Source organism: Etheostoma spectabile, chromosome 15 (genome assembly GCF_008692095.1).
Source record: "Etheostoma spectabile isolate EspeVRDwgs_2016 chromosome 15, UIUC_Espe_1.0, whole genome shotgun sequence".
NCBI classification, from domain to species: domain Eukaryota; kingdom Metazoa; phylum Chordata; class Actinopteri; order Perciformes; family Percidae; genus Etheostoma; species Etheostoma spectabile.
Window position 1 is genome coordinate 23,581,557 of NC_045747.1, and position 18,695 is coordinate 23,600,251.

An 18,695-nucleotide genomic window follows, 5' to 3' on the forward strand; every position below is an offset into this window, starting at 1 on the left:
GGGAGAAACGTGATCAGCACGGTGGCTCAGTGGTTAGCGCTTCTGCCTCACAGCAAGTCGGCTCTGCAGAGTTCGATCACCGTTCCGGGCGGAGTTCGATCAGCGTTTGGATCACCGTTCGATTCCCGGTCGATCGTCGGCCCTGGCAGAGTTAGATTTCCGGTTTGGGCTGAGTTCGATCACCGTTCCGGGCTGAGTTCGATAACAACTTCAAGCAGACCGTTCGATCACCGTTCCGGGCGGAATATGATCCCCGGTTGATCATCGGTCCTGGCAGAGTTTGATTTCCGGTTTGGGCTGAGTTCGATCACCGTTCCGGGCGGAGTTCGATCAGCGTTTGGATCACCGTTCAATTCCCGGTCGATCGTCGGCCCTGGCAGAGTTAGATTTCCGGTTTGGGCTGAGTTCGATCACCGTTCCGGGCTGAGTTCGATAACAAGTTCCAGCAGACCGTTCGATCACCGTTCGATCACCGTTCCGGGCGGAATATGATCCCCGGTTGATCATCGGTCCTTGCAGAGTTTGATTTCCGGTTTGGGCAGAATTTGATCACCGTCCCATCTAAGTTCGATCACCGTTCCGGGCGCAGTTCGATCACAAGTTCAAGCAGAGTTCGATTCCCGGTCAATCACCGTTCCGGGCAGAGTTTGATCAGCGTTTGGATCACCGTTCAATTCCCGGTCGATCAGCGGCCCTGGCAGAGTTCGATCACCGGTTTGGGCTGAGTTCGATCACCGTTCCGGGCGGAATTTGATCCCCGGTCGATCATCGGCCCTTGCAGAGTTCGATCACCGTTCAGGGCTGAGTTCGATCAGCGTTTGGATCACCGTTCGGATTCCCTGTCCGGGCATAGCTCACTCCTTCATCTTTACAACTGTCTGTGGAGTTTGCATGTTCTCCCCCATGTTTGCGTGGGTTCCCGCCGACCACAAAGGCATGCTGGGTAACTAGGACTACAGTTGAAAATTACTGCATTTACAGAAATGTTAATTAATAGTGTGCTAAACAACAACATGTGTCCCAAACAAATTAAATCATAAGCCAATCCCCCGGAAAGAGTCTGGGCGTCATTTAACGTGACGTCCTTGAAATGATGGAATCGAAAACTCCTCGTTGGGTTTAAAATCGAGTCCTTTAAACACCTCATCACATCCAGGCTTCACAAGTCTGGATCCAAGCTGTTAAATACACATAAAGTTAAAAACAACAGAAAAACAATCATTTTAAATATTGTCATTAACATCTTAAATATATTCAGTATTCATCAGAAAACAAAACATCTGTACAATGATGACCTGACGGATCAAAGTTGTTTTACAATTAACCTTATTTGTTTTTTGTTTTTTTTAAATATCAGAGTTCACCGCAGAACCGGTGTTGAGACCAGTGGTTTCTGTATTAACAGGATCAGAGAAGTTTAAAATTTATAAAGCTGAAAATTGAAAACCACTATAAGACAGATACATTCCAGAGGGGTTGATTAGAGGTGTGCTAAAAGCTGTAACTGGAGTTTTAAAAAACGTCTTAAAGCAACACCAGAGATTCTCCAGAACCTTAAAGGTCCCATGGCATCAAAACGTCCCTTTATGATGTTTTTTAACATTAATATGCCCCCCCGAACGCCCCGAAAATGGCGAAAAGGTTTCTGTCCAACGATGATGACATCTCTGACAAAGGGTCAAGGAATGGTCTTGGAGTGTGTGTGTGTGTGTGTGTGTGTATGTGTGTGTTTGTGTCTATGCCTGTGTGTCTGTAAGTGTATGTGTGTGTGTGTGTGTGTGTGTGTGTGTGTGTGTGGTGTGGTGTGGTTGTGTGCGTGTCTGTGTATGTGTGTGTGTGTGTGTCTGTGTATGTGTGTGTGTGTGTCTGTTGGCATGTGTGTGTGTGGTGTGTGTGTTTGCATGTGTATGTAAGTGTGTGTGCATGTGTGTGTGTGTGTGTATGTATGTGTGTGTGTGTGTGTCTGCGTGTCTGTGTGTGTGTGTACATGTTGTGTGCGTGTCTGTGTATGTTTGTGTGTATGTGTGTGTGTGTATGTGTGTATGTGTGTGTGTATGTGTGTGTGTGTGTATGTGCGTGTGTGTATGTATGTGTGTGTGTATGTATGTATGTGTGTGTGTGGGTGTGTGTGTGTGTGTCTGTGTGTGTGTGTACATGTGTGTGTGCGTGTCTGTATGTGTGTGTGTGTGTGTGTGTGTGTGTGTGTGTGTGTGTGTGTGTGTGTGTGTGTGTGTGTGTGGGACAGTCTTCTTGTCATTACTTAGACTTCCTCATGGCGGCGCCAGAAACCACGCGCTGTCGCTTTAAGCTCCATCAGTTTCTCCTTCATAAAGTGCTTTTGCATCATCTTGTCAGTTGTCATAGAAACATCCTGGAGAACACACTTCCCTCATGAAACAACGGCTTTAAAAACTCCTACAGCCGAGCTGGGACCCGGGTTCTACTTTGAGAACCGGCCGAGGCTCGACGTGGCCCTCAGCGGTTTCTTCTGGCCCGCCGGTAACGGCCGTAAAACAAAGTCAAAGTTGGCCGTGGTGGACATGGCGTAGAAGACGTTGGCTTTGTCCGGTATGAGCAACTCTGGAAAACACAGAAAACACAAGACTGATCGTCAGGTTAGGGCTGCACTTTTCAATTCAATTCAATTTTATTTATAGTATCAGTTCATAACAAGAGTTATCTGGAGACCCTTTACAGATAGAGCAGGTCTAGACCGCACTCCAGAATTTACAAGGACCCAACAGGTCTAGTAGTTTCCTCCAGAGCAAGCAACAGGGCAACAGTGGAGAGGAAAAACTTTCCTTTTAGGAAGAAACCTGGGACAGACCCAGACCCAGGCCCAGACCCAGACCCAGACCCAGACCCAGGCCCAGGCCCAGGCCCAGGCCCAGACCCAGACCCAGACCCAGGCCCAGGCCCAGGCTCTTGGTAAGCGGTGTCTGACGACCGGTTGGGGTTCAAATGAAGAGTGGAAATAACAAACAAAATAAAAGGAAATCATTTCTAACGATCTTTTATTCAACAAATTCAACATTGAATTCACATTAACAGGCACCACTACAGTATATAGAAGAAGAGAAAGAAGAGGAGGAAGGAGAAGAGGAGGAAGAAGAAGAAGAGTCCTGTCCCTACGGGGTCCTGACCTCTCTCGGGGGAGATGACCTGCGTCAGGCTGAAGTCTCTCCGGTCCACGTGGTCCAGGTGATGCTTCTCCAGCGCCCGCTGGATCACCTGCGCAGTCTTGTCCTGGCTGGTCAGCTGGGAAAGAAGAAGAAAACCGTTACAACCGCGGGTACACCGGCGTACAACGGGGATACCGGCGTAACGGCCGTTACAACCGGGCCGTTCACCTGGCGTACACCGCTGGAACGGGCCGGTACAACCGGGCCAATACAACCGGGCCGGGATAACCGGGCCGGTACAACCGGGCCAATACAACCGGGCCGGTACAACAACCGGGCTGTTACAACCGGGCCGTTACAACCGGGCCGTTACAACCGGGCGGGTACAACCGGGCCGGGACAACCGGGCCGTTACAACCGGGCCGGGATAACCGGGCCAATACAACCGGGCCGGTACAACAACCGGGCCGTTACAACCGGGCCATTACAACCGGGCTGGGATAACCGGGCCGGTACAACCGGGCCAATACAACCGGGCCGGTACAACAACCGGGCTGTTACAACCGGGCCGTTACAACCGGGCCGGTACAACAACGGGCCGTTACTGCAGGAAAGTTTCACTTTGTTTCCATATATATATATTAGGGGTGTGCAAAAAACTTGATTCGTATCCGAATCGTGATTCTACTTTCTACCGATTCAAAATCGATTCATAGGAAAAATCCAAATTAATTCATTAAAAATCATACAATGTGATTTTCTGGGTTTTTGTTTTAGATTCCGTCTCTCACAGTTAAAGTGTACCTGTGATAAAAATGACAGACCTCTACATGCTTTGGAAGTAGCAAAAATAAATCAAATCAAAATCAAATACTTGTTCTCCCCACTTTATATATACATATACATATAATATGTATACACATACATATATATACCACACACACACACACACCACACACACACACCACATACATGTATACACACAGACACACACACACACAAACACACAAACAAACTGGGTTGGGGTCTACTTGGGTTTTAAACATTTCACTGACAGAATATTACAAATATTCTCCAATATCTTCTTCCATTCCCTGTAGTGGTACCGTTAGCGTTAGCGTTAGCGTTAGGAGGAACTCACCAGGATGCTTTTGTACATGTTTCCGTTGCTGTGGCCGAGGTCCACGCTCACCCTGACGATGCAGGAGTCGCCCACCTGCCGGTTATACACGGGCAGCGACGTCATGGACACCGAGCGCTTGTGGTGGGAAGCCGGGGGGGGCTTTGGCCGAGCGCCGGCGCCCGACGGGGGGCCCGACGGGGGGCCCGAGGGAGCGCTCGACGGGGCGCCCGGCTCGGCGCCTGACCCCGACGGGGAGCAGAGATCTGCCCGGCGGTCGGAGGAAGAACTGGTCGGAGGGGGAGAGTCTGGAGGGAAAGTGGCCGAGGAGCAGGAAGACGAGGACAAGGAGGAAGAAGACAACGTCTCCGACACGTTGTTGCAGGAGCTGTGAAAGGACTGGAGACAAAAACAAGGGATGAAATGTTAGGGGTGCGCGATTTAGAAAATGTCACGATTCAATATCGATTTTCGATTCGAAAAACGCATCACATTATCTACATTGGGGCTCGGAAGTTTGGTTTGTAAAATGTGTATTAATGTGCATAAGGAAGCCAAGAAAAGATGGAAAAATGTCCAAAAGGCATCAAATGACACATTAGACATTCGTATTATATGTCACAAAAAGTTAGATTTATTTCTATCATTTAGAATCAGAATCAGAAATACTTTACTGATCCCCGAAGGAGAACTCTGTGTTACAGTTGCACAAATTGTAGAAATATCAGAGTAGAAATATAAATCAAGAAATATAAGGAGTGCCGATTTGTACGGTATTTACATAGTTAAAGGGATGTTATGATACAGTATTTACATAATTAACATAATTAAGGAATTGCAATGGTGAACAATAATAGTAATAATAATATTAATGGTAGCAGTTGAGTATTGCACACATTTCAGGCCGGTGTTTTTACACAAAACAGACAATATTGTCCAGTTTCAACCTCACTAAGTGTGTGTGTGTGTGTGTGTGTGTGTGTGTGTGTGTGTGTCTGCGTGTGTGTGTGTGTGTGTTCATATTTTTCACCATCGTGTAGGCCTCGTTTCGTGTGTCAGCACCTTTAACCCTCGTGTCGTCTTCCCGTAAAAATTGAAAATCAACACTTTTGTTTACACTTTTAATCAATGTTTTTAACTTTTTCTTACGTTTTGTGCCTAACAGACTGGAATATGTCAACTTTTACTCAATACTATTTCAAAAACACTTCCATTTGTTTTACAATGATATAAAATTGAATAAGACCCAAAATTAATGAAAGTAGAGATTTGTACTTGGCAAAGAGCGTTGGAATCAATCATGTTATTTTGGGGAATTAAAAAGAACATTGATATAGGACGACATGGGGACAACATGGGGACAACATGAGGACAACATGGTGACAACATGAGGACAACATGAGGTCAACATGAGGACAACATAAGGGACAACATGCGGTCAACATGAGGGCAACATGAGGACAACATGGGGACAACGTGAGGACAACGTGGGGACAACATGAGGACAACATGAGGGCAACATGAGGACAACATGAAGGCGACATGAGGGCAACATGAGGACAACATAAGGGACAACATGCGGTCAACATGAGGGCAACATGAGGACAACATGGGGACAACGTGAGGACAACGTGGGGACAACATGAGGACAACATGAGGGCAACATGGGGACAACATGAAGGCGACATGAGGGCAACATGAGGACAACATGGGACAACATGAGGACAACATGAGGGCAACATGAGGACAACATGAGGGCGACATGAGGGCAACATGAGGACAACATGAAGGCGACATGAGGGCAACATGAGGACAACATGAAGGCGACATGAGGGCAACATGAGGACAACATGAGGACAACATGGGGACAACATGAGGACAACATGAGGGCGACATGAGGACAACATGAGGACAACATGGGGACAACATGACGACAACATGAGGGCAACATGAAGACAACATGAGGACAACATGAGGACAACGTGAGGACAACATGAGGACAACATGAGGACAACATGAGGGCAACATGGGGACAACATGAGGGCAACATGGGGACAACATGAGGATAACATGAGGGCAACATGAGGACAACATGAAGGCGACATGAGGACAACATGAGGACAACATGAGGACAACATGAGGACAACATGAGGGCAACATGGGGACAACATGAGGATAACATGAGGGCAACATGAGGACAACATGAAGGCGACATGAGGACAACATGAGGACAACATGGGGACAACATGACGACAACATGAGGGCAACATGAAGACAACATGAGGACAACATGAGGACAACGTGAGGACAACATGAGGACAACATGAGGACAACATGAGGACAACATGAGGGCAACATGAGGACAACATGAAGACAACATGAGGGCAACATGAGGGCAACATGAGGGCAACATGAGGATAACATGAGGACAACATGAGGACAACATGAGGACAACATGAGGGCAACATGAGGACAACATGAGGACAACGTGAGGACAACATGAGGACAACATGAAGACAACATGAGGGCAACATGAGGACAACATGAGGACAACGTGAGGACAACATGAGGGTTAAGCTATTTAAATTACGCGTTTTCAATTCCACTTGTTGACTGCTCACGCTAACTTTGATGCTACACACACACACACACACACACACACACACACACACACACACACACAATTAGCTTTGCAGCAACTCATTTAGCAAAGGCTTGAATGTAACAGACGTTCTTTAATATCAAAAAGGCACTAAAGCTTTGATGAGGCTCTTTTGTGAAGGGAGATTATGCAAAATGATGTTTCCCAGATTTCAAAAGCCATTCGTTGTGTTTCCCTTCTCACTGGTGATGTGTCAGCGTGTTTGAGTGTAAATAGTGGATGTTGTGCTGAACACAGCGGCCCTTTAGATGAAGTCTGGGCATGTATGGAAAGACAACAATGAGGCACGCACGCACACGGACACACACACAGCCACAGTGTACCTGCAGTCGGATGTGACTGGCCGAGTTCGGGGAGGAGGGATCCTCTATCTCAGATCCACTGGACCCAGAAGACGAAACGCTGATCTGGTCCGCGGGGACATTTTTCGATCCATCGTTCACTGTCAGGAGCCTGAAGACAGACATGCAGCTATAACTTGTATCTAAAACTCATTTCATTGATTATAATAGTGCTGTTTTATATTGAGAGATTGATTACATCATAGTATATTATTTAACTGTAACCTATTTTTTGTGTAACTTGAAGCAGCGCCGAAATTCGCCAAACCCACCAGACTCCATTTAAATAAACAGTAATTTTATCATCGTAAAACACACTTCATTCAAAGTCCACAGAAACAAAATAATAATAATAATAATAATAAGTATGGAAAGCCGTCTTGGTTCATCTTTCCACTGTTCCAACAATCACCACTCTGGTCTGGTTGAAATAAACTCTTAATTCACCTATTTACATATTGAGACAAGCTGCTCTATACACGTTAAAAGTAGTGATTATTTACATGGAGTCTGGTGGAGATATGCTGCTCTATACACACTAAAAGTAGTGATTATTTACATGGAGTCTGGTGGAGATATGCTGCTCTATACACGTTAAAAGTAGTGATTATTTACATGGAGCTGGTGGAGATATGCTGCTCTATACACGTAAAAGTAGTGATTATTTACATGGAGTCTGGTGGAGATATGCTGCTCTATACACGCTAAAAGTAGTGATTATTTACATGGAGTCTGGTGAGATGTGCAAAGGAGATTTTGGGGTGGATTGGGGGTTGTAAGGATCCCTTTTGTTTAACATGAAATCACATGTAATTTGCAGTCCGGGTCGCAGCTACCAGTTCCAGCGTTCTCGCTCAATATTGGACCAATTTCTATTTATTTTTTTAAAGTGTTTAAATCTGTTATTTAGACACCAATGCATGCGTGGGGAAATAAGGGTCCAGGTTAAAAGAAAAAACTGAAATTACCCTTTAACACCGCACATAATAATTTATACTCCAAACAACTGATTCCTTAGTAAGTCACAGCCAAGCAAATACTGTTCTAAAAACATGCAGGTTCTGTGTGCTGTGTGTGGTGTGTGTGGTGTGTGGTCTATTTGTGATCGTGTGTGTGTGTGTGTGTTTGTCGTGTGTGTTTTGTGTGGTTATGTGTGAGTGTGTGTGTCTATGTGTGAGTGTGTGTGTGTGTGTGTGTGTGTGTGTGTGTGTGGTGTGTGTGTCTATTTGTGATCGTGTGTGTGGTGTGTGTGGTGTGTGTGTGTGTGTGTGTGTGTGTGGTGTGAGAGTGAGTGTGTGGTGTGTGTGTGTTTGTGTGTGTGTTGTGTGTGTGTGAGGTGTGTGTGTGTGTGTGAGTGTTGTGTGTGTCTATTGTGATTGTGTGTGTGTGTTTGTGTGTTTGTGGTGGTTATGTGTGAGTGGTGTGTGTCTATGTGTGAGTTTGTGGTGTGTGTGTGTGTGTGTGAGTGTGAGTGCGTGTGTGTGTGTGTGTGTGTGTGTGAGTGTGTGTGTGTGTCTATTTGTGATTGTGTGGTGTGTTTGTGTGTGTGTTTGTGTGTGGTTATGTGTGAGTGTGTGTGTCTATGTGTGAGTTTGTGTGTGTGTGTTGTGTGTGGTGTGAGGTGTGATGTGTGTGTGTGTGGGTGCTGTGCGTGCGTGCGTGCTGTGTGTGTACTCACGAGGAGAGCTTCTTGTGAGTCTGCGGTGGCTCCAGGCCGTCGGCGAACACGAGTCCACCGGAGGCTCCAGCTGTCTCGACAGGTCGTAGCTGAGAGGAAAACATCGGAGAAAACTTCAGTCCTCTTCCAAAGATTAGTTTTTCTTCTCCAGAGCAGGGGGAATGAGAAAGGGAAACACCAGAGATGGGGAAATGCCAGAGCAGGGGGAATGAGTGGGGGAACGCCAGAGCAGGAGGAATGAGAAACAGGGGAATGAGAGGGGGAAACACCAGCAGAGCAGGGGGAATGAGAGGCGGAAACCCAGAGCAGGGAAATGAGAACAGGGGGAATGAGAGGGGGAAACCCAGAGCAGGAGAATGAGAGGGGAAACACCAGAGCAGGGAGAATGAGAGCAGGGGGAATGAGAGGGGAAACGCCAGAGCAGGGAAATGAGACAGGGGAATGAGAGGGGAAACGCCAGAGCAGGGGGAATGAGTGGGGGAAACACCGAGGGGGAATGAGAGCAGGGGAATGAGAGGGGGAAACCCAGAGCAGGGGAATGGAGACAGGGGGAATGAGGAGGGGAACGCAGAGCAGGGGAATAGCGGAAACACCAGAGCGAGGAGAATGAGAAGCAGGGGGAATGAGAGGGGGAAAACCAGCCAGGGGATACAGGGGGAATAGAGGGGGAAACCCAGAGCAGGGATGAGAGGTGGGAAACACCAGAGCAGGGAGAATGAGAGCAGGGAGGAAGATGAGAGGGGAAACGCCAGAAGCAGGGGGAATGAGAGGGGGGAAACGACCTAGAGCAGGGGAATGAGAGGGGAAACGCCAGAGCAGGGGGAATGAGTGGGGGAAAACACCAGAGCAGGAGAATGAGAGCAGGGGGAATGAGGGGGAAACGCCAGAGCAGGAGGAATGAGAGGGGAAACACCAGAGCCTGGGAGAATGAGAGCAGGGGAATGAGAGGGGAACGCCAGAGCAGGGGGAATGAGAACAGGGGGAAGAGAGGGGGAAACGCCAGAGCAGGAGGAATGAGAGGGGGAAACACCAGAGCAGGGAGAATGAGAGCAGGGGGAATGAGAGGGGGGAAAAGCCAGAGCAGGGGGAATGAGACAGGGGAATGAGAGGGGGAAACCCAGAGCAGGGGAAGAGTGGGGAAACACCAGAGCAGGGAGAATGAGACAGGGATGAGAGGGGAAACGCCAGAGCAGGAGGAATGAGAGGGGAAACACCAGCGCGGAGAATGAGAGCAGTGGAATGAGAGGGGGAAACGCCAGAGCAGGGGAATGAGAACAGGGGAATGAGAGGGGGAGACGCCAGAGCGGGGGGGAATGGAGAGGGGGAGACGCCAGAGCAGGGGGAATGAGAGGGGGAGACGCAGAGCAGAGGGAATGAGAGGGGGAGACGCCAGAGCAGGGGAGGAATGAGAGGGGAGACGCCAGAGCAGGGGGAATGAGAGGGGGAAATGTAAGATAATCGTTAACGACGGCTGGTGGAGCTCACCTCTCCTGGTCCGAGAGCTGCCGGTGACCCTGGAGCCAGGCAGCGATGCGGGGGTGCTGGGGCAGCGTGTACTGGGAGCAGGACGCCTGCAGCGCCCGGATCTGGGACAGGACCTCAAACTCCTGTTGGCACGGCAACGCAACGCAGCGTTATTCGTACGGCACATTTCAAAGTGCTTCACGTAAAAATAGTAAAATAGTAAAAGTTACACTGCAGTTCAAGACATTAATCATTAAAGAGCCGTTAAAACCCGCCAAAATAAAATACTGAATTAAAAGCTACTTCGCAGAATATGAAATTAAATATTAAAGGGCCGTTTAAAAAACGTCAAAATAAAATACTAAAATAAAAGTTACATTGCAGTATAAGAAATTAAGCATTAAAGAGCAGTTAAAAACCATCAAAATAAAATAAAAAAAAATAAAAAGTTACATTGCATTATAAGAAATTAAACATTAAAGAGCCGTTAAAACCCGCCAAAATAAAATACTGAATTAAAAGCTACTTCGCAGAATATGAAATTAAATATTAAAGAGCCGTTAAAAACCATAAAAAAAAAACTTTTTCCAACTTTTTGGTCACATTTTCCAACTTTTTGGTCACTTTTTCCAACTTTTTGGTCACTTTTCCAACTTTTTGGTCACATTTTCCAACTTTTTGGTCACTTTTTCCAACTTTTTGGTCACTTTTCCAACTTTTTGGTCACTTTTCCAACTTTTTCCAACTTTTTGGTCACTTTTCCAACTTTTTGGTCACTTTTTCCAACTTTTTGGTCACTTTTCCAACTTTTTCCAACTTTTTGGTCACTTTTTCCAACTTTTTGGTCACTTTTTCCAACTTTTTGGTCACTTTTTCCAACGTTTCAGTCACTTTTGACCCGAGGACAACATGAGGGTTAAATAAAAACACTTATTGCTGAAATCACATCCCTGTTCTCGTCCTTTTATATGAATATAGAGCGGTTTATAATGATGTCGCATGTTAAAATGTTTCATCTGTTTTCAACACGGGGAATAATCACTAATCAAATCCCGATATCTGGCAGAAAAATCCCAATTAGATCGGACAGAATTAGGCCAAAAACACCTTTGTAGTTTTCTTTCCACAGCATAAAAACAAAGATGAAGAGATGAAGAGGAACTCACCCTCCTCCTCTTCTCGAAGTTGATGAGCCCCCCCTGTCAGAAGAGAGATCGTTAGCATATCCTAATGATTAATAGGATCACAACGGGACACTTTATTACTTTAACGTTCCCGGTTCAGCATTCACACGAAGTAAATACGTGTTCTGAAACACACAGGTGTCCAACTCGAGGCCCGCGGGCCAAAGCTGGCCCCTCGCGGATTTTCATTTCAGTTTGTCACTTCTTCCAATGTTTTTTTTCTCGTTTTTTTTTAACGCTTTGGTCACTTGTTCCAACGTTTTTGTCACTTTTTCCCCCCGAGAAATTTTCTCTCGACTTTTCCACATTTTAGTCACTTTTTCCAACGTTTTTTATTTTTTCAGCCTTTTTCAACAACAAAAATTATCTCGCCTTTTTTCCAACGTTTTGTCACTTTTTCTACATTTTTTTCACTTTTTCTACATTTTAGTCACTTTTTCTACATTTTAGTCACTTTTTCTACATTTTTTTCACTTTTTTTTCCAACCTTTTTTTCCACTTTTTTCCAAACGCATTTATTCACTTATTCAACCTTTTCATTTCTATTTAGTCTTTTTTCTGTTTTTCTACATTTTAGTCACTTTTTCTACATTTTAGTCACTTTTTCTACATTTTAGTCACTTTTTCTACATTTTAGTCACTTTTTTCAAAGTTTTTGTCACTTTTTTCAACATGTTTGTCTCTTTTTCCCCCAAAAAATGTATCTAGCCTTTTCCAACACTTTGTCACTTTTTCTTAATTTTAGTCAGTTTTTCTGACGTTTTTTATTTTTTTCTGCATTTTCCCCCAAAGAAATGATCTCGCTTTTTCTAACGCTTTTGGTCACTTTTTTGACTGTTTTTGTCACTTATTCCAACATCTTTTTTTCGCGCTTTTTCCAACAAACTTGTCACTTTTCCCCCAAAAAAATGTCTCTCGCCTTTTCCAACGTTTTGTCACTTTTTCTACATTTTAGTCACTTTTTTCAACGTTTTTATATTTTTCAACGTTTGCACTTTTCCCAAGTTTTTCTCTTGCCTTCTTTCCAAAATCAAGTCACTTTCTCGCTTTTGGTCCATTTTGACTGTTTTGTCACTTTTTCTTACATTTTAGTCAGTTTTTTTCCAACGTTTTTTATTTTGTTCTGCATTTTTCCCAAAAAGCTCGCTTTTTACATTTAGTCACTTTTTCCAACGTTTTTGATTTTTTCATTGCTTTTTCAACAACAAATTAATCTGCACTTTTTTCCTAACGTTTGTGTCATTTTTTTTTTTTTTTTTCCAACTGTTTTTCGCACTTTTTCATTTATTCACTTATTCACCTTTTTTCACGTTTTTCCTACTTTTTCTACTTTCAGTCATTTTTCACATTTTATCACTTTTTCTACAGTTTTAGGTCACTTTTTTCAAATTTTTATCACTTTTTCACTGTTTGTCTCTTTTTTCCCCAAATGTTCTGCCTTTTTCCAACCTTGTCACTTTTCTACATTTAGTCAGTTTTTCTGACGTTTTATTATTTTTTTCTGCATTTTCCCCCAAAGAAAGATCCGCTTTTTCTAACGCTTTTGGTCACTTTTTTTGAATGTTTTGTCACTTTATTCCAACATTTTTTGTTGCCTTTTTCAACAATTGTCACTTTCCCAAAAAAATGTATCTCAGCCCTTTCCAACGTTTTGTCACTTTTTCACATTTTAGTCACTTTTTCCAACGTTTTTTATTTTTTCAGCCTTTTTCAACAACAAAAATGATCTCGCCTTTTTTCCACGTTTGTCACTTTTTCCACATTTTTTTCACTTTTTTACCTCCACAGTGTCTGGCAGCGCGGTGTCCAGCATGGTGAGCACGGTCAGATAGGTGCCCAGGTAAGGAACCACGCCACTGGAGGTACTCTGCAGAGACAGGTAAAAACAGGGGTGAAAGTGGGGGGGGGCGGTACACACTATGGAATAGCATCGCATTATGTTATAGCATTACATAATGTAATAGCATCGCATTATAGAATAGCATCGCATTATAGAATAGCATTGCATTATGGAATAGTATCTTATTATGGAATAGTATCTTATTATGGAACAGCATCACATTATGGAACAGCATCACATTATGGAACAGCATCACATTATGGAATAGCATCACATTATGGAACAGCATCACATTATGGAATAGCATCACATTATGGAATAACATCGCAATATGGAATAACATCACATTATGAATACATGCTTAATGGATAACATCGCAATGTTATGTAACTGTCTCTTACCCAGCAGCAGCTTCCTGTGTCCCTGTATCTGGTTTATTAATGCTCTGTGTCATGTATCTGGTTATTAATGCTCTGTGTCCTGTATCTGGTTATTAATGCTCTGTGTCCCTGTATCTGGTATTATGCTCTGTGTCCCGTATCTGTTTATTAAATGCCTCTGTGTCCCGTCTGGTGCAATGCTCTTGTGTTATTTAATGCTCTGTGTCCCTGTATTTGGTTATTAATGCTCTGTGTCTATGTATCATGGTTATCAATGCTCTGTGTCCCTGTATCTGATTATTAATGCTCTGTGTCCCTGTATCTGGTTATTAATGCTCTGTGTCCCTGTTTCTGGTTATTAATGCTCTGTGTCCCTGTATCTGGTTTTTATGCTCTGTGTCTTGTATCTGGTTATTATGCTCTGTGTCACTGTATCTGGTATTAATGCTCTGTTGTCCCTGTATCTGGTTATCAATGCTCGTGTCCCTGTCTGTTTCATGCTGTTCACTGTATTGTTATTAATGCTCTGTGTCCCTGTATCTGGTTATTAATGCTCTGTGTCCCTGTATCTGGTTATCAATGCTCTGTGTCCTGTATCTGGTTATAATGCTCTGTGTCCCTGTATCTGGTTATAATGCTCTGTGTCCCTGTATCTGGTTATTAATGCTCTGTGTCCCTGTATCTGGTTATTAATGCTCTGTGTCCCTGTATCTGGTTATTAATGCTCTGTGTCACTGTATCTGGTTATTAATGCTCTGTGTCCCTGTATCTGGTTATTAATGCTCTGTGTCCCTGTATCTGGTTATTAATGCTCTGTGTCCCTGTATCTGGTTATTAATGCTCTGTGTCCCTGTATCTGGTTATTAATGCTCTGTGTCCCTGTATCTGGTTATTAATGCTCTGTGTCCCTGTATCTGGTTATTAATGCTCTGTGTCCCTGTATCAGGTTATTAATGCTCTGTGTCACTGTATCTGGTTATTAATGCTCTGTGTCACTGTATCTGGTTATTAATGCTCTGTGTCCCTGTATCTGGTTATTAATGCTCTGTGTCCCTGTATCTGGTTATTAATGCTCTGTGTCCCTGTATCTGGTTATTAATGCTCTGTGTCCCTGTATCTGGTTATTAATGCTCTGTGTCCCTGTATCTGGTTATTAATGCTCTGTGTCCCTGTATCTGGTTATTAATGCTCTGTGTCCCTGTATCTGGTTATTAATGCTCTGTGTCCCTGTATCTGGTTATTAATGCTCTGTGGCCCTGTATCTGGTTATTAATGCTCTGTGTCCCTGTATCTGGTTATCAATGCTCTGTGTCTATGTATCTGGTTATCAATGCTCTGTGTCCCTGATCTGGTTATTAATGCTCTGTGTCCCTGTATCTGGTTATTAATGCTCTGTGGCCCTGTATCTGGTTATAATGCTCTGTGTCCCTGTATCTGGTTATCAATGCTCTGTGTCCTGTATCTGGTTATCAATGCTCTGTGTCCCTGTATCTGTTATTAATGCTCTGTGTCCCTGTACCTGGTTATAATGCTCTGTGTCCCTGTATCTGGTTATTAATGCTCTGTGTCCCTGTATCTGGTTATTAATGCTCTGTGTCCCTGTATCTGGTTATCAATGCTCTGTGTCCCTGTATCTGGTTATTAATGCTCTGTGTCCATGTATCTGGTTATCAATGCTCTGTGTCCCTGTCTCTGGTTATTAATGCTCTGTGTCACTGTATCTGGTTATTAATGCTTTCTCTCTTTCAATAAATGGGTCGATATTGCACAACCTCCCCGTGAGACGAGTCCCAGTTCCTGTGGCAGTGCTGTGGGTTCATGTTACGGCCCGGGAGAATGTGCATATGACTCATAAGAGACCTGTCCGGTCTATTATTACCGTCCCATAATCCCGCTGATCTGGGGCCATTTGAAACTTGCCGAGCGAGGCTAAAGATAGGTTTGGAAATACATGCCATGTCAGACATGCTCCACCCGCACTAACCCCAGCTCTCTGTGGCTTTTAGAGTTGTATCACACCAAAAAGGGTTTTGCATGTTTCTTTTTGAAAAGCTGAATGTAAACCCGCGTGAAGAATCACACAAAAACACAAAGTAATTATCACATTTTGCTACATTCCTGCTATGAAAATGCACATTTATGCGGCCTTAATGTGGCTGAAAAGGAAGGTTGCTAGGTGCTACGTGGCAATGGGCTTCTAGTCTAATGTCTTCAAAAAAATGTTGGACGCGTGTCTCGCCCTGCAGGACGGCTTACCGTCTGTCTGGGGAACGGACATCGCTTGGATATCTTTGGAGAAACGTTATCCGCGGTCGCCGGGCCGCCGTCCTGTCGAAGAAGGTCACACAGAGCTACATTCAGTTGGAGGTCATGTTAGAAGGGATTTAAATACAATCAAATGAACACAAATGCAGCAGGATGCATATCTGCTGGATGCATGTGTTTGTCTTTAGGCGTGTCAAAATGCAATTAAATGCATGCACGCAGGCGTAACATGCAACGGCTTTTCAAATGAAGTACGAGAGAAAACTGTAAACGGGCTTTTGAAATAGAGCCTGACCGATATATCAACATTTCCCTAATAAACCCAGTATGGGGACAATTTTCAGCAGATGATGCAACACTGGATTTACAGATTGGGTCTTTTGTTTTTTAATATGGAGAATTGCTGTGCCCAGTAACACACATTGGTGTTAATTGGACAGTAAACTGTACAAAGTACAATGAATGTTTCACATATTGAAAACATATTTGGAAATGATTATCCTCCGAAGCACGTGGATGGGTTTAGGTTAGTTTAATGTTCCCAGGACTGTTTTTAGCAGAGTGTTAATGGGAAACTAGGGCACGGCACATTGTGTTCCCTCTTGTCTTTCATGAAGCCTCCTGAAGGCAACTGCGTCAGAGGCCACTTGTGTCCAGTTACAGTGAAGTCAATGGATCAGAGACAGACCAGTGTCCTACACACAGCAGCCAAGCAACTTGCTCTATTCACTTCCTCTTCCAACATCTAAAGAGATATTTTGATATGTTTAGCCATTGTTAACGTATTCTCCTTTTCACTATTCAGTGTATCCAGGCGCTGCCTTTTATTAAGGAGGCTTCATCTCTGTGAACACAGTCACTCGTACGTTTGCTCGAAGCCTTATCGCTGTTTCTGACAGGTAGATTTAAAGCAAAGACTTATGAGCGAATGCTACCGAGGGGCCTCCCTCCCACACGAGATAATAATTAAACAGGATACACAAGTTAATGTATAATAAGTCATATTCTTGTGTTGAAGAACTTGTTTCATAATAGAGCCTGACCCATACCGATATATTGTTTATTTCAAAAAAACTGAATATTTCAAAAACAAAAAACAGAATTCTAACATACATGACAGTATCTCCCTAAATTAGCTATTATTTTATTGTCACTCACTAAAATAAGTCTGATAAATTAAGTTTAATTGATTGCAACCAACTTTGCATCAAATTATTAAAGTTCTGTAAATTAAATGTGAACAATCACAACTTAGATCCTGGACAACTCAAACGCTCCCTTTGACCAAACTTGTTGCAAAAGGGACGTTGTAGAGCGTCCTCTGGTGGACAGACTATCAACCCATCACTAACAGGACGTTGTAGAGCGTCCTCTGGTGACAGACTATGCAACACCATCACTACAGGGACGTTGTAGAGCGTCCTCTGGTGAACAGACTATGCAACGCCATCACTACAGGACGTTGTAGAGCGTCCTCTGGTGGACAGACTATGCAACGCCATCACTAACAGGGACGTTGTAGAGCGTCCTCTGGTGGACAGACTATGCAACGCCATCACTAACAGGGACGTTGTAGACGTCCTCTGGTGGACAGACCATGCAACACCATCACTAACGGGGACGTTGTAGAGCGTCCTCTGGTGGACAGACTATGCAACACCATCACTTATAACATGGCTGAAGGGTGTTATGTCCGTTTTATTTTATTATTTAAGCCTTGTGTTGTCCTCCCAGGTCAAAACTGAAAAATTACCAATTTTTTTATCACTTTTTGACGCTTTTTTTCAACATTTTCTTCATTTTTTGTAACATACCATCAGTATATGTACACATCACTAACACCAATATATCACCACTAGTTTAACACCCTTTTATTTTTTCAAATTCATAGTCAAAAAAACCTAATTTATATGAAATATATAAATGTACATATAATTCTTTTGTCTTTTGTCAAAGTGTTTAGAGGGGAAATAAAACACCCAAAATTCAATAAAGTAGTGAACTGCTCCTTCAGCGTTATATGGAACCATCCATGTAATATTTGGACAATTTGGATGAAAGAATCCAACATTTCTGAGGTAGAAACTTTTAAAATCGGGGGAAGTTTGACCCCAGGACAACAGGAGGGTTAAATGTCCATTTATCGGCCATCATAAATGCAGATTCCAATAGTTAGGAAGATTCCTAATATCCGTCGGGCTCTATTAGAGACTGTAGGTTGCGATGACCTACGCCGGGGTTTACCCTGTAAACACTGGAGTAACCCGAGCCTTCTTACCTCCAGCAGGAGCTCTCTGTTGGTCAGAACACAGTTCTCATCGGGGAAAGTTTCCCAGAGGTTATCAAACGTGGCCATACTCTGCCTACAACAACAACAACAACAACAACAACAACAGACACAGTATTTAGTAGAAATACAACAGTTTAGTCAAGTCAAGTATATTTATGTTGCACATTTTCAGACAACAGGCGTCCACTCAGGTGCTTCAAAATAAAAGCAAGCGAGAAAAAATAGGCAGAATTCATGCATGACACAAAATTTAAAAAAAAATCTTCTTTTTTCTCTGTCATTTCTGCATTCTAAAATGCTAACATCAACCCTACATGCTAACATCAACCCTACATGCTAACATCAATCC

The 18,695-nt window shown here is 43.8% G+C and overlaps 1 protein-coding gene across 1 annotated transcript in view; it reads right to left on the reverse strand.

Moving 5' to 3' along the window:
- Positions 1-2,111: 2,111 nt before the first annotated feature.
- LOC116702495 (ral guanine nucleotide dissociation stimulator-like 1) overlaps positions 2,112-18,695 on the reverse strand; it is a 44,468-nt gene continuing 27,884 nt past the window's right edge. The window contains 11 exon segments of the mRNA XM_032536719.1: positions 2,112-2,580; positions 3,144-3,258; positions 4,264-4,641; positions 7,228-7,357; positions 8,924-8,939; positions 8,942-9,012; positions 10,409-10,530; positions 11,554-11,586; positions 13,352-13,438; positions 16,048-16,119; positions 18,335-18,419. Coding sequence (XP_032392610.1) covers positions 2,441-2,580; positions 3,144-3,258; positions 4,264-4,641; positions 7,228-7,357; positions 8,924-8,939; positions 8,942-9,012; positions 10,409-10,530; positions 11,554-11,586; positions 13,352-13,438; positions 16,048-16,119; positions 18,335-18,419 — 1,249 coding nt within the window. The 3' untranslated portion in view covers positions 2,112-2,440.